We start from the raw sequence: 13,788 nt of genomic DNA, 5'->3' as shown, positions 1-13,788 counted from the left end.
TACACTCAAATAAACATCTTATCTGCTCTATTCTGCTTTGTGCAAACAGATGTGCACGTGACATAAAGTGCTCTGTGTCATTTGTTTTAGCAGTTAGCACAGCTGTCTTACAGATGCCAGCTAGGCTATGTCTGGCAGTATGGGTCTGAGGTGCTTGTGCCCTTGGCTGGCCATGGCAGGGGGGAACTGAGGGTGATGAGGAGGGCTCCAGAAGTGGCCAGGTCCCATCTGAACAGAGAGTCCCAAGCAGCGGCACTGCCACAAATCAACTGGAAGCCAAAGAAATCTGCATGGGGTTCACAGTGCAGGTCAGCCTGTGACTTACAAACTGTGTTTGCAGGTGACTGTGCTCCCCCAGCCTGGTCCAAGAAGCAACAATCTGTGCTTTATAAGAATTACTGACGTTCTTTCCCAAGAGTCCTGTTTTCTCTCCTCACCTCCCAGCAGAAACTTCTTATCCTGAAATTCTTTTTATAGATTTTATTACATTAAATAGATGGAGAATTATTTAAAAATGACTGTGATGTTTATCTTTGAAAGGTTGGTTTTAACTTTTTTCACCAAATATGTACTCGGTGATAGGTCAGAGATGGTGCATTGTCTGTGCTACTTTACAGGACAATTAATGTAATGAAAAAGAAAGTCTCCTGTATTAGAAAGGGCGGCGGGTTTTCTATAGACAGGAGTGGAGAATGCATCTCTTTAAAATGCCAGGTTTTGTACAGGCGTGAATCTGAATTGTACATCCTTACGCAGCTTGTCAACAATAGTGTAAATGAGAAAAGAGTAAGACCATGAAAGTTCTACTGATTAAGAATCAATCACTGAAAAGAATAGTCTGGTTAAATGGAAAGATCTCTGTGTATGGAATTACAGCGGGAAGACCCCAGGAGGTCCTCTTGTCTAATACCTCACTCAAAGAGGGACCAGATCTCAAAGCCTCAGTGTTGAACAGTGTTGAACACTGCCTTTCCCCGCAGGGTGACTGCTCTGGCCCCTTACCACCTCAGTGGCACTGTGCTGAACACTCACTGGTTTGGTGATGTCTGCTCTGGGAGCCCAACTCTGGGAGCAGTTTTCTAAAGGCACAGAGTGCTTAGGGGTTCATTTCCCACCATCTCTGGCTACTCCTATTAATATAGTCCAGGATGGGACCAGGCATTGCTACCACAGCACACTGCTGGCTCGTGATCTTCAGTATTTAAGACTTTATTCATAGCTTCTGTGCCATGATGGTATTCTGACAAATCAATTTACAAACAACAGTTTATGTTCCTTTCACCCTCACATCTTTCTTCTTACCAGGTTCACAGATGGGTTTTTGGAAAGTTAGGAATTGGGCAGCATAGTTTTGATTTTCTTTTTTTTTTTTTGGTTGGAGAAAACCATGAAGTCTGTAGGTAGCTCTGTATCACTTCATATGATGCCTGCAGGATTTGACTGCTCTTCTTGTGCCTTAATTACCAACTCACAGGTTAAAGTATCAGTAGGAAACTCCACATCAAATGTACATTTCAAGGCCAGAAATCTTCACTGTGATCCTTTTGCTTGAATGTCACTCAGCACCACTTAGCTTGCCCAGTACTTGTGGCTGAACCGGAGCACATGTTTTAGAAAACCTGTAAGCCCTTTGCATTGCTTTTAAAACTAACGTAAAGGTGCTCAGCAGCTTTGAGATGCAGTCAATGATCAGCCTAAGATGAGGCTGGACTGAAGCAATAAAATATGATACACAAGTTGATTTTTTTAAATCAGCTTAAGCTTGAAAGTGCTGTGCACATTTGGCAGAACTTGCAGATGCTTTCATTGCACATGTGATCTTCAGCCACTTTCCCCTCTGCAGTTAAGCTGTTCCTGGTGTCTATGGAAACGCAGCTTGGTGTTGGTATTTTTGTGGCAGGCCATCAGAAATACTTTGCTAACGCTTTCGTTTTCTCATTTGGTTCCTATTTTCAGGAATGCACATACATGTAAGCCATCAGCAACCTGCAGCCCAACGAAAGCAGCGCCATCTGGCTTTTTGTTTCTTCTACTGACTGTTTGACGCCGTATGTAAAAATAATTTCCAGTGCAGCCACTTCACTGGCACTGTGTTTTCACTTCATTAGCTGCCTATGCTTGCAAAGATTTCCCGCTGTTGGCTTTTGTATTTTTACTTGTGTGACATTTATATTCCTATTAAACCTTGATGTTTGCATGAGATGTGAATAATCTCGCCTGATTTACAATATATAAATATATAAGTCATTAGCAGGTCATAAAATAAGTATAAAAAGCTAACAAGAATATCGTAATGTCAATTACATAGCTCACAGATATGAAAACATACATTTTTACAAGGAGTTCATTCTAATTCATTCACATCTGTTCGCTTTGTACGCTTTGTGAGGCACATGAGAGATGTGACTTTAGGGTAACTGTCCTGTTAAGATGCACGGTTTAATTTTTAAGCTTGGGTCACCTGGGACTCTGGAGAACTTCTACTGTGGCATTTGTGACATCTGCCAAACTGCACTGAAAGTATTTCTGTTTAATGCTTGCACTGCTCCTGTGAAGGAGCTGAACATCAGTTCAGTGCTACAAACTGAAATACTGGGCTGTGGAGGAATGAACCAGAATAGTGTTTTAAGTGGAGCACAGATAGGTGAGATTTAGATCCAAAAATATTAAAACCTCTGTCTAGCTGGTGATGAAAATAAATAGCTGTGTTTCTATCTAAGGTCAGGAGCTGCCCACGCTGGAACCTGAATAGTAAGGGCTACTCCTTTTGTCTCCCTGAGGGCTCTGGATCCAGATCTCTGCTCACCACGTACACCACATGCAGCTTGTGCTGACAAGACTGGAGCCCATAGAATCCCCAGATTTGCCTTGGGATCAGGTGCTTCAGGATGAAGTGTTTCAACGTGTAAGTTTTCTAGTGAATTCAAGGCCAGGTTGGAGGGCCCTGAGCAGCCTGCTCCAGAAGCTGACAACCCTTCCTATGGCAGAGAGTTGGATTTCGATGATTTTTAAGGTTCCTTACAATCTCAGCCATTCTGTAATTTGATGATCTGGCTTCTAAGTAATCTTCTAGCAAGCCTAAACACAGGCTACATCTGGCTGTTCTCATTTACAGTCCTGTGCCAGGGTTTGTGGTCCCAGGGAAAGCTGCTTTGAAGGCACTGATGCAGGCAGGCTGTAATTCCCTGGGTGAGAACTGTCTCTGCTACAGGACTGTGTGTGAATCCTGTCTGCTGTGCAGCTGGTTGCCAGCAGGTTTAACTGTGAAGCCCTAAATCTACCAGTCAGTGTGATGGATTGTAAAAGGGTTACAGTCAAAGGGGAAGTCATTAGTCCCTTCTGAGGATTTCCTCTTTGTTTACCACCAAATCATTTTTCTGGCTCCTTAAGTAGGTAGAAGGGGTGAGATGTGAATTTATCTTTCTCTCTGGCATTCTTTTCTGCAGGATTATTGGTACGCAAACAAGAGATAATCAATGACTGAGAGACAGGAAACATTCTAATGCTGGGCTCAAGACAACTGTGGTTTGGATATTGCTGCATGCTGCACTTGTAGGGACTTGGGTTTTATTTCAGAAGAGAGACTCTAATGGTAGCGTGTAAGAATAATGGGATATACCAGCACACTGGGCAATCTCAGGACATTTTAAAGGCATGACTGCCAGAGACTCAGACCACAGAACAGTATGTTTGAAATGGTTAAAAATGAAAAAAAAAATGACAAAATAGGAGTTTCTGGATGCAGGCAAAAATAATATTGTTAGCTTAGAAATGCTGCATTGTTTCATATCTGTGACCTGATGAAATTAATCACGAAGACGAGAAGGAAATCTGGAATCCTTACTTTGTCTATATCATTAAGCAGCCACAGTGTTCTACAGCCTCAGTTTATAGTATGGTCTGCATATTTAGATTGTTGTCAGCAATTATGGTTAATGCCTTGGTGATAATGTGCAAGTTTGCTCAGCAAAGGCTTCTGCAGTGGTGCTGGCTATCTGGGAAGCGAAGCATTTATTACTCTGAATATGTAGCTTCCTAAGCAACTGCTGTCAGGATAAATACAAAATGCTGAAAATGAAACTGCTCTGAAGTACTTAATTGTTGCTGCTCTGCCATCTTCCTATCTAGGAAAAAAAAAAAAAAAAAAAAAAAAAAAAAGCATTTATTGTGGACTTAAAAGGAGCTGTACAATTGGGTGACATGGAAGAGAGGTGCATATGCCTTAGCTTGGGAAGAGCTGGAAGCACCATAAGGCTGTTAACAAACAGTGCAACGAGGAATTTTGTCTCATTGCTGCTCAGGATAGAAAATACATGTTTGTATTACCATGCTGTAGTAACAATCCCCAAATTGAATATGTAGCTTCCCAATCCCCAAATTATTTCTTTTGTTTTTGAGTAGTGCACCTCATTGTACATGGTATTACTTTCCATTCAGGAAACTAATCAAAATTATGATTAAGGACAGTTACACAAGACCTGAAATATATATACAAGTATCCCAAGGAAGCCAAAACAGCACAATTTAACCGAGAGTATGTTGCAGTTTCTTGATCTGCTTTCATTCTTTGGAAGGACTGAAAAACGGATGATGAAGGTGATCAAGTTGTTTATCTTTTCTCAAGGCTTTTAATAAAGATAGCTCTTAAACCTCTTGAGCAATTGGAGGAAGGAGCAGAATTGTGAGTTAAACCTTGCTTGAGCAGCTGGAAACAAAGGAAGTCATAAAACTGTTCCTGTAAGTAACAGCGTGCCAGCACTGAGGTGAGGGTATGTGGCAGAGCTGTCCTCATTGCTCTGCCTGCAGCAGCCACAGCCCTGATGCAGGATGAGGGGTGCAGCAGTGTGCAGAGGGCTGTCCTGCTGCAGGACCTGCATGCCATCTCTCTGGAGGACAGTGGGTAACAGGTACAATACACTGCTTGTTGCAGAGGCCATCTGATACCTTGAGATTCCTGTCCCTGCTGGTATCTGCGCTGAAAATAAAGCCACTGTTGGCATTTCTAGTAGAAGTTAAAAGCCAGAAATGGAGAGTATGTTGAAACCTGCCTTCAGAAGTTACTCAAAGAGGACAAAAGGGTTCTTATGAAAGGTAAACCAGGACTGCAGGCAGTAGATTCGAGGATACTTTGGGTTACTCTGTTGAAGTATGAGTGCAGCATGCAATTGTAGGCTTTTGAACAGGCTTTCCTGTTACGCAGCTGTGGAGCCAGCATTTTAATTAAAAAGAGAGAAAGATTAAAATGTATTCTGTCACTCTACACATATGTTCAGATTTAGAGATGATCTTCTTTGCTTTAGAAGTTTAATGGTATCTTGACCCCTTCTATTCAAATAAAATTCAGTATGAAGTTGGTGTGGAAAGCAGCTTCATATCACTGTAAAGACCAAGAACCAGGATAAGGAAGAAGCCTTCAGTAGGTGAATACATGCCTAATTTTAATAACACTATTTCCCACCTTGCTATAGTTTCATGGTTCCAGTAATTTAAGAAGCAAACAGGCACAGGGCTGCATATTATTCCATTAATACATATAGTAAGACTTACCAGGGAGAGAAACATAAACTATCTCGCCCACTCACATTTATATCCTAGCTAGGTAATACTATAACACAGAAAATAGCCATGTGTTCTGCCTGCCAGAAAATACTCCTGGACCTGCTAGTGCAATCCCACTGAGACCAAGCTATTATTCTGAGGAGTCTTTAAAGAGACAGCTGATTTTTAAAGTGAAATAACTCATGGGGATGGAGCTGATACCAATGTGATTTCCAAGTAGTAGAGGCACGGCTGAGCACTTTGCTAATATTGTCCATCCTTATGATACAGGGAAGAACGCTCAGGTTTTCATGAGCTGATCCAACCCTTGCTGAAGCTGAAGGAAATCCTGCAGTGAGCTTTTGCTGAGTGCATTCGAAACCAACCAAGACTGCAGTAAAAGATGTAAGATGATGATTTGTTACCTGCTGTGTAATTTACCTGAATTACCTTTTACCAATTACCTTTGCCATACCCTTTCATATCCTTGCCTATTTTAGGTTTTCCGCATGTCACTCTTTTAGTTGATAGAGTCTGTAGCTATGAGATTCTCTCCTTAACTGGTAGTCCTTTGTAGAAACAAAAAATACATCAGCAGCAGGGACAGCCAGGCTGTTTTTAGCCGTCTGCCCCAGCTACCTTTACAACTTAATTGGGAAAAAAATATTTATTGTCCATATTGATCTGCTTTGTCATTGGTGATGTGATCTGGAGCTTTTTGGTCATTTGTTTGCTTTTTTTTTTTAATAGGGTTGATGTTACTTAAATAGAGTATCTGTCTTTGACCCTTCCTTGCCACGCAATGTTTTTCTGCTCTGTCTTCCTGTGATCTCTTTGCTGTCCCCAGTGCTTTAACTACTCTTTAATCCTCTGGAGCATATTCAACAGTTCCTTTATGTGTGCAGCGTGAACAATTCCTTTTTGTGGGCTCTGTGCAAATGTTTCCGTCACGGCTCTTTGAGCACATGTGGTAGCTCGCCATGGAGGGCAAAATTCTTTCTTCCTTACAAAGTGCTTGCTGTTTTAAGATTAGGGAGCTGCAGATTAATATGAAAGCAGCAAATCTGTGCTTGCATGGTATACAGAATCTGCGCCACAGCCCTGCATGAGGGCTTGGATATTTTTGGTCCTTCTGCATTTTCAGAGCAACGATTTTATAACTTTGCAGCATAACCTATTTCATAGCACCATCAGTGATGTTTTTTTTTTTTTTTTTGTATCAACAGGCCTGTGAAAAAGGATCATGAGATAGAAAGATGCTTACTGTGGGAAAAGCTCAAATTTTGCAGCCAGCATGTGCCTCGGATTCTCTCTGCAGTTTTTAATATAAGCTAATTGTAATATTCAGGTGAAAAATGGAAGTGCATAAGCACAACCTGACGCAATATTACAGCCCTCTGCAATCTTCCCTATTTATTTATCGTATTTATCATGTAAACAACTGCGTCGTCATAATTTCCTATGCTGGTGTTGATACAATTAAATTTTCATTACCTGTGTATATCCTGAAATAGGCATGGGCCATGGAAGGCACATGTATTGTGTGCAGAGGGTGGAAAAAGAACACTCCAACTGCTGAAGCAGCAGTTGTAGTCTATGGCTGGATCTGTACTGACATGGATATGTGAGTCACCAGAATACATTATAACATCATACCAGCCACTTTTGTTAACTTTATTTGTTTTCTAACAGAACTACTGGTTCGTGGAGCTTCAGTGTGGCAGTGTGCAGTCCCATCTGTGTTCTGAAAGTCACATGGGCAGCTCTGGCAGTGATGGTCTGGGGACATACTGCTAGGTGGACATTTACAGAGCCAAGTCTTTGGTGTGTGGTGTGCTGTCCTCTGCAGGTTCTTCCTTGCCACTGCTGGGGGAAAGCCGCAGTGGTCCCACCCCACATTAGAAGCCTTGCAGCTGGTTCTAGTGGCGGGCTTGTTCTGCTGTCACTTTGGCTGATGAGTAAAGACCTCTCCTTGCAGAGCTTTTCAAAACCCATCTGCTGAAGGACAAGGTTCATGACTGTCAGAGACAACAAGTGAAGGATTCTCTGTGCTCAGACTGGGGTGCAATGCGTCGCTGGGAATCCTACCCATGGGGAATGAACAACATCTGCTCCAAGTATTCTAATCCATCATATAAAGATGTGAGACCCTTGGATCAGACATAGGTTTGGTGTATTACTCATCACTTCTAGAACTTAGGGTTTGAATTAAGCTTGGCCAAAATCTAATGCTCACGTGTGCACTCCTCAACTCGGGGTGAGTAGAAGGCAGGTCCAGGGAACAGGACCCTGTGAGTCTGTGGAAGGGATGAGGAAATATCTCTTGGGGCAGATTCAAGTTGTCAATTAAAATTTAATGATGGCCTTTGGCAATATGAGAGCAAGAGTTGGATCTAAAGCTTTTGTTCATTGCTATAAATAAATTAAAGCCATAAGGTGCATTGGTCATCATTTAAAAGACAGCTTTTGCCAGTAAACATGATTACATCATGTATTAGATTATGGAATTGTGAATACAACTGTACAGTGAGAGAGCATTAAAAATTGGCTTCAGTTTTTTATGGTAAATATGTACAGTGGCTGAATAAACATAAGCAAGAGGTCAGGAAGGAGTTGGTTCCTCACTGTGCTGGTTGTTGTCCTGTGCAGGAGGGGAGGAGGTAAGAGAGGCAGTGCAGGGTTCTTTCTGGACCTCAGTAATAAAAAGGCCTGACAACAAACAGCTTAATGAGATAACTGCTTTAATAAGACAGTAATGAAAAGAGTATAGAACACAAACAAATCTTACATCTTTAGATGTCGGGCATCCTGTGTTCATGCAGAATTGGATGGAGCCCAGAAAAGATTTTCCCTCAGTGCACGGTGCAGAGCAGATCCTCTCTGTGGAGAGAAGCTCTCCCTTTTGCTCACTCTAGCTAATAGATGATTTCCTCACAAGAAAACAACTCTTCCTAAAGGATGTTCTCTTGAGAGCTTGGTGAGTGATCTGACCCAGGGAGTTTATGCAGCACAGCATGGGCCTGCATCTGCTCAGGTGAAGCTGTTGTGTGCATCACTACCTCCTCAACACGCCAAGGCCCAGTCAGGATCCACCCTGGGATCCACTTACAGTTTACCTTTCCCAAAGGTATAACAAATTACAGGTTACATGAATTGTGTTTGGGCTTCTCAGGCCCAAAGCATGAGGCCTAGTAGGGCAGATACTGCCTTTACAAGGTCATTGACTCCTCCATTACAATGTCTTCTGCAAGCTGTGATGCCGCAGGTGAAAAACACACCTGAGCATCAGCTGCATAGAGCCCCACTGCCTGCTGGCTTACTCATTGTTTCAGGTGGAACAAGCAAGGAGAAACCTTGAAACATCATTGCCCCACCTCAAAATAAATAAATGAAACAACAGAAAAAAGCACAGCAAAATGTAGAGATCTGACTGTCTTGGTAATAGTGTCACTCCTGAGAGTACGGGCACCAGCAGGCTTGTTGCTAGGCAAAAGCACAAAGGACTGCTGCAGTAGTGCTCCAAAGAGGAGCCTGCAGATTTGGTTCTGAGAAGAAGCTGAATTTCAGTAGGGGTATTTGCATATTTTGTGTCTAGAGCCGGTGTTTGATTTTAATTTTAAAAGAAATCTGTAATTTCCCCTGCCTGACTGTTGTGCTTTAACTGCTGCACTATTCTGTTGCCTGCCATTAGTTTTTCCCCACTGTAATTAACATACATAAAATCAGGTTTCCAGTTTCTTCCTTTTTTATGAGGGTGGTTGCTTTGAATACGATTACAGTGCCATGGCTTTTCACAGCACGTATGTTCATCATCTTACATAGTTAAACACGTGTTATTAAAATGCAGTAACAGTAACACCACAGAGTTACAATTACATTATAAAAACATTCTCCACATGGAATAATGGTACCTGAGGGACGCAGGGAAGAACAGGTTTCAGCATCTTGAAGGTTTTACCACCACAATGATGTCTTTCTAGGAATGCCATGAGACTTCTGCAGTGCTCTTACAGTGATGTATAATAACAAAAAATCTTGGAAGGTAACTCCTGCTTAAATGGTAGTGACTTAATTTAAGCAATTTGAGCAGCTTTTCTGAGTTATTGCTGATAGCTAACAGATCTCAGCAGTTGAGAGAGTTAACCAGTGCATACATTTATATATGTATGCTGTATGCATGCATATACAGACAATGTACATGTGGCTGTGGGTGCCCATGTAAACCCACCTGGAATACGGCCCTGCTGAGTGACTGGATGTCATCACTGTTTGTCTCACTCTTCTCAGTGATGGGAAGAGGTGTGGTAAGATCCCAAAGCTGACATTACCTTTTGCCCTTACTAGAGCTGGAATTTCAAACCAGGAATTTCAGCCTCCAGGCCAGGGGAAGTATTGACTACATAAACAATCCTACAGTTTGAAGTGTAAGTGGGAATATATTTTTTAAGATAGTGAGTTTTGTGTGTTCTGAGTCTATCCTGGCTGAGCTGTACAGCAGGACAGCAAGAAGCAGGTAGATCTTTGGTATGCTTTGTGGCAAGTTTTTCTCCTTTTAATAGAAGATCTGAAATGTAGATAATGTATTGGCACATGCTGAATGTACTACAGGCACACCAGGCAGTGCTTTATACCCTTGGTAATGGTTGTCTGTTGCTTGCTGTAGTACATCCTGAGATCCCATGTAAATACATAGAAAGAAAGGCATTTCATTTACATAGAATATTAATGGCATTAATTAGGAAATCGATGTATAAGCTTCTTTACATGAATAAAAAAAGAAAAAAGCAGTTGAAGACAAAATTACCTGCGTGGAACAGCATGAGTCAGATATCTCTAGGCAATTCCATAGAGATGGCTTCAGCATTTATATCACTTACCTCTGTGATGTCTGGCATGCAGCTAGGGAGGGAATAGACTATTGTGCAACCAAATGAAGTTATTAAAGTAATGTTAATATCATTTCTTATTTATTTATTTAAAAAAAAAAAAACAAAAAACACAAAACTTGAAGTGGTCATCTGGCAATTTATTTTGTCAGAGCTAGCTCAAAACTGACCTCAGCTGCTGTGCAGAACTGTGCCTCCAGGAGACTTCTGACACAAGGACTTAGGAGGAGCCCATGCCTTGTGACTAGTTGTGGCCTGGAGGTTGGGTATGTTGGGGTTGCTGCTACATTTTCCTGCTTTGTGAACCTGCCTTGAGGGGGGCTGAGGACTTGATTAGTATCTTAGTCTGCAGTAGTGGGGAGGATCTTTTCACAGCTCCGTAGCTGATTCTCATGCACATCAGTTTCCTTCATCCTCCAGGCTCTCCTTAGGGGTGGGCAATGCAGCCCACAAGGGATTTCTGTGTCCCATGCAGTGTGGTGCCTTAGCACCCTCAGTGCAGCTGGGGCTGCTCAGGTCTGTGTATTTGCATACAGGTATACATGTGTGGTCTTCATCATACCTAAAAAGTATTGTTCGCAGCCACTGGTATGATGGAGCCCTACTGCAAGTTTTGTAGGATAACTTTCTGGCCAAGACGCAAATTTGCAACAGATTGCATCAGACAGTATTTCATAGAAATACTCATGCAGAGAAGCAAGCAATCTGGCAGCAGCCGAGTTAGTGAAATGTGTGGTAGCAGGTCAAACACAAGGGCTGCAGTAATGCACTGAATGTGTTCATCTTTCTGCAGTTTGTAAGGAGACACGAGACAGGAGCATGGCACTGAGGTTTTCCTCTGCAGCCAGCAGGGTAGGGGCTACTTGTGCAGAAGTACAAGTACTGATGTGGGCAGTTTTTCAGACAGCTGTTTGCTTTAGCTTCAAAGCTTCTGACCTCGACTTCCATCTTCCAACACTTGATATTACTCTTTGCTCATTCTTTCCCATTGTTAGGAGCTGGGTTAAAAATCTAAACCATGCTGCTCTTCTGTGCGTGTGCTATTTCTTGCATGTTTGGAATAATAGTATTTCTCCCAGTCTTCACGATATCTAAATGATATCTCAGGCTAAAGCCGTTCCTGTAGTTAAAAATATGATGTACTGTGGTGCCTGGCCTGCTCCTCTCACCATGCTCTGAGATTGCAAGTGTTTTCCATCTGCATGCTCTGTGGTTCTAGCAGCACACCCAGCTTTGCTGCTTAAGTTTGTTCTTCTGAGTTCAGGGATCAGAGGTATCCAAGGAGACCAACCCCAGACTGTTCAGCCGAACAGCTGATCGTATACAAGTGTAAAGCATTTTTTCTTCCCCAGTGATTCACAGTTTGTGAAACATGGGCTATAATTATGTTCTCCCTTGGTTTTCACAGTGCCTAAGCATTTCTATTACATTTGTCTAATGCTTGTACTATTTCTTCCGCCTCCTTTTAATTTTTATTTTAAGCCTATGACTAAGGGAAACAATTTAAAAACCCATTACAGTGTTGTCCTTGATGATGCGTTCATAAGAGGCGGCTCATAATGCTCTCCTAGGACTGAAATTACTGGGTATCTTCAAAGCTCAGCTGACAGAACCTGGCCAGGCAAGGGAATTAGCCTGATCTACGAGATAGAGAAAATTCCTTTCTGCATTTGCCAAAACATAATAGAAGGGACCATTGTTCATGCAGGGAATCATCCTCTGCTAAGGCTCTGGCCATTGGCCTACATTGTGAGACATATCCACCACTGGAGGTCTTTTAAGAACAGGCTGGAACACTATGGAGCTTGGCAGGAGCATTATCTGCCTCCGTGAGCCTGACCCAGAGCGCTGGGTGTGGATGGATAACCTCCCCTCAAGTGCTTGTTTTCCTACTGATCCAATATAGCTGTCTTTTTCTCTTACTTGACAAGTGATACAGATGTAAATGTCTGCATAGCTAAGCTACATGTCTCCAAGTAGACCTAAAGATTTGTCTCCCAAAATCATTGTTTTGTTTTCTGTCTCTGAGATATTATGGCTCTTGAGGCTGGCACAAACCCAGGGGCAGGCTGTAGAAGCAGTGAGGACTGTGCAGCTCTTAATATATACAGAAAAATAGAGAACATGTGCTTTTCTCATGAAACCATACCCTTGAGGCCTCCAGAGCCTATCTCCAAGCTTAGGTGTGGCTGAACAGGTGAGGAGTGATGCCTTGGCTTGCAGAGGACATGGAGGAACACAGAGGTGCTTAGCTCAGTTCCATGTGGGTCCTTTGACATCTACTTCAATTTCGTTTGAATCCCTTCCGGGAAAGCCTGAGTCAATTCACAGAATCACAGAATTCTTCAAACTGATTGCATGCCCCGATAGTATTTTGAGTTTGCATCAAGGATGCAATTCCTTTGCTTTAAGCTTGCATCACAATTTGTTCTAATTCAATTTCAAGTCTTTTAGATACTTAAAATGGCATATCTGGCTGAATTTAGATGGGGCCTTTCTTGCCTGGGAAATACAGCATCTGTAGTGGCTGATGTGCTGTTATGTTACTGCAGTGCCTTGTTTAAATACATTCTGTCCTGCTCAAAGGAGCCCGATTAACTTTGATACATCAGGAATTATGATGGAAAAACTTTCTATTTCCCTTTTTGTGCTGTTAATCTCCATCCAAACAAGCACAGCTATCAAAACTCTCTCCATTTTTGTTTCTCTTTTTGTTTGGGGAGCAAGAATCTGCCAGCAGCAAAGTGATATAATTGATGCTAATACAGAGGAATGCTTGGCCATGGGGCTATACTTGTGTGCTCTGTGCATGGCCTCTCAAGGGTCAGAGATCTGGCATAAAGGAGAGCTCAGTCTCTAAAACAGAATTGCTGGTCAGAGTATGGCTGTCTAACAAAAGATTATCTAGAGCAGAATCAGGCATTCCCAGGCACATGGTGCAAGAGCTTGGAGACAGCAAACATGGCCTTTTCTCCTCTATCTTTTAGTGCAGATGAGCAGTCTGTAGCCCTTGCTTTGCAGCATTCCTGAGAAGCACAGCTAGGATGGAAGGGATCCCCAGCCACACACTGCCCAAATTCATGAGCTCTCATCAGGAAGCTGGCCTGATTCAGGCCTTGGCTGACTAGGATCAGAATGTAGCAAAAATACAGCTCTTTTCTTCCCCTTCAAGGCAATTGAACCCTCAAAACATGTTTTTTTTTTTTTGTTTTTTTTTTTGTAAGCCACTGTTAGGTAGTAATAGTACAAAAAGGATTTTGCCCAGAAGTGATTGCATTCTTTGATTTCTGGAATCATTTGGAGTACTCTGGAAATGGCACAGCATTCAGTGGAAACTGCTGGCAGCTCTTCTTATCCTTAATAG

At 42.2% G+C, this 13,788-nt stretch overlaps 1 protein-coding gene and 1 long non-coding RNA gene across 2 annotated transcripts in view; both read left to right on the top strand.

The window, feature by feature from the left end:
* The window catches only part of CARD19 (caspase recruitment domain family member 19), a 50,511-nt gene extending 48,380 nt beyond the window's left edge, over positions 1 to 2,131 (top strand). Inside the window, exon 6 of the mRNA XM_090148145.1 lies at positions 1,957 to 2,131. Within this exon, the coding sequence (XP_090004271.1) occupies positions 1,957 to 2,036 (80 nt within the window). The 3' untranslated portion in view covers positions 2,037 to 2,131. The remainder of the gene's footprint in view (positions 1 to 1,956) is intronic.
* A 113-nt stretch (positions 2,132 to 2,244) lies between these two features.
* LOC149916421 (uncharacterized) lies at positions 2,245 to 8,359 on the top strand. The gene is made up of 3 exons (XR_016470098.1): positions 2,245 to 2,905; positions 5,830 to 5,943; positions 6,765 to 8,359. It is a non-coding gene; the product is annotated as an uncharacterized LOC149916421 (long non-coding RNA).
* Positions 8,360 to 13,788: the final 5,429 nt, after the last annotated feature.

The sequence above is a fragment of the Phasianus colchicus genome, chromosome 11, assembly GCF_987193195.1.
Source record: "Phasianus colchicus chromosome 11, bPhaCol1.hap1.1, whole genome shotgun sequence".
In the NCBI taxonomy this organism is placed as follows: Eukaryota; Metazoa; Chordata; class Aves; order Galliformes; family Phasianidae; genus Phasianus; species Phasianus colchicus.
Note: the sequence above shows the minus strand (reverse complement) of the source record. Positions and strands in the feature narration are given on the sequence as shown.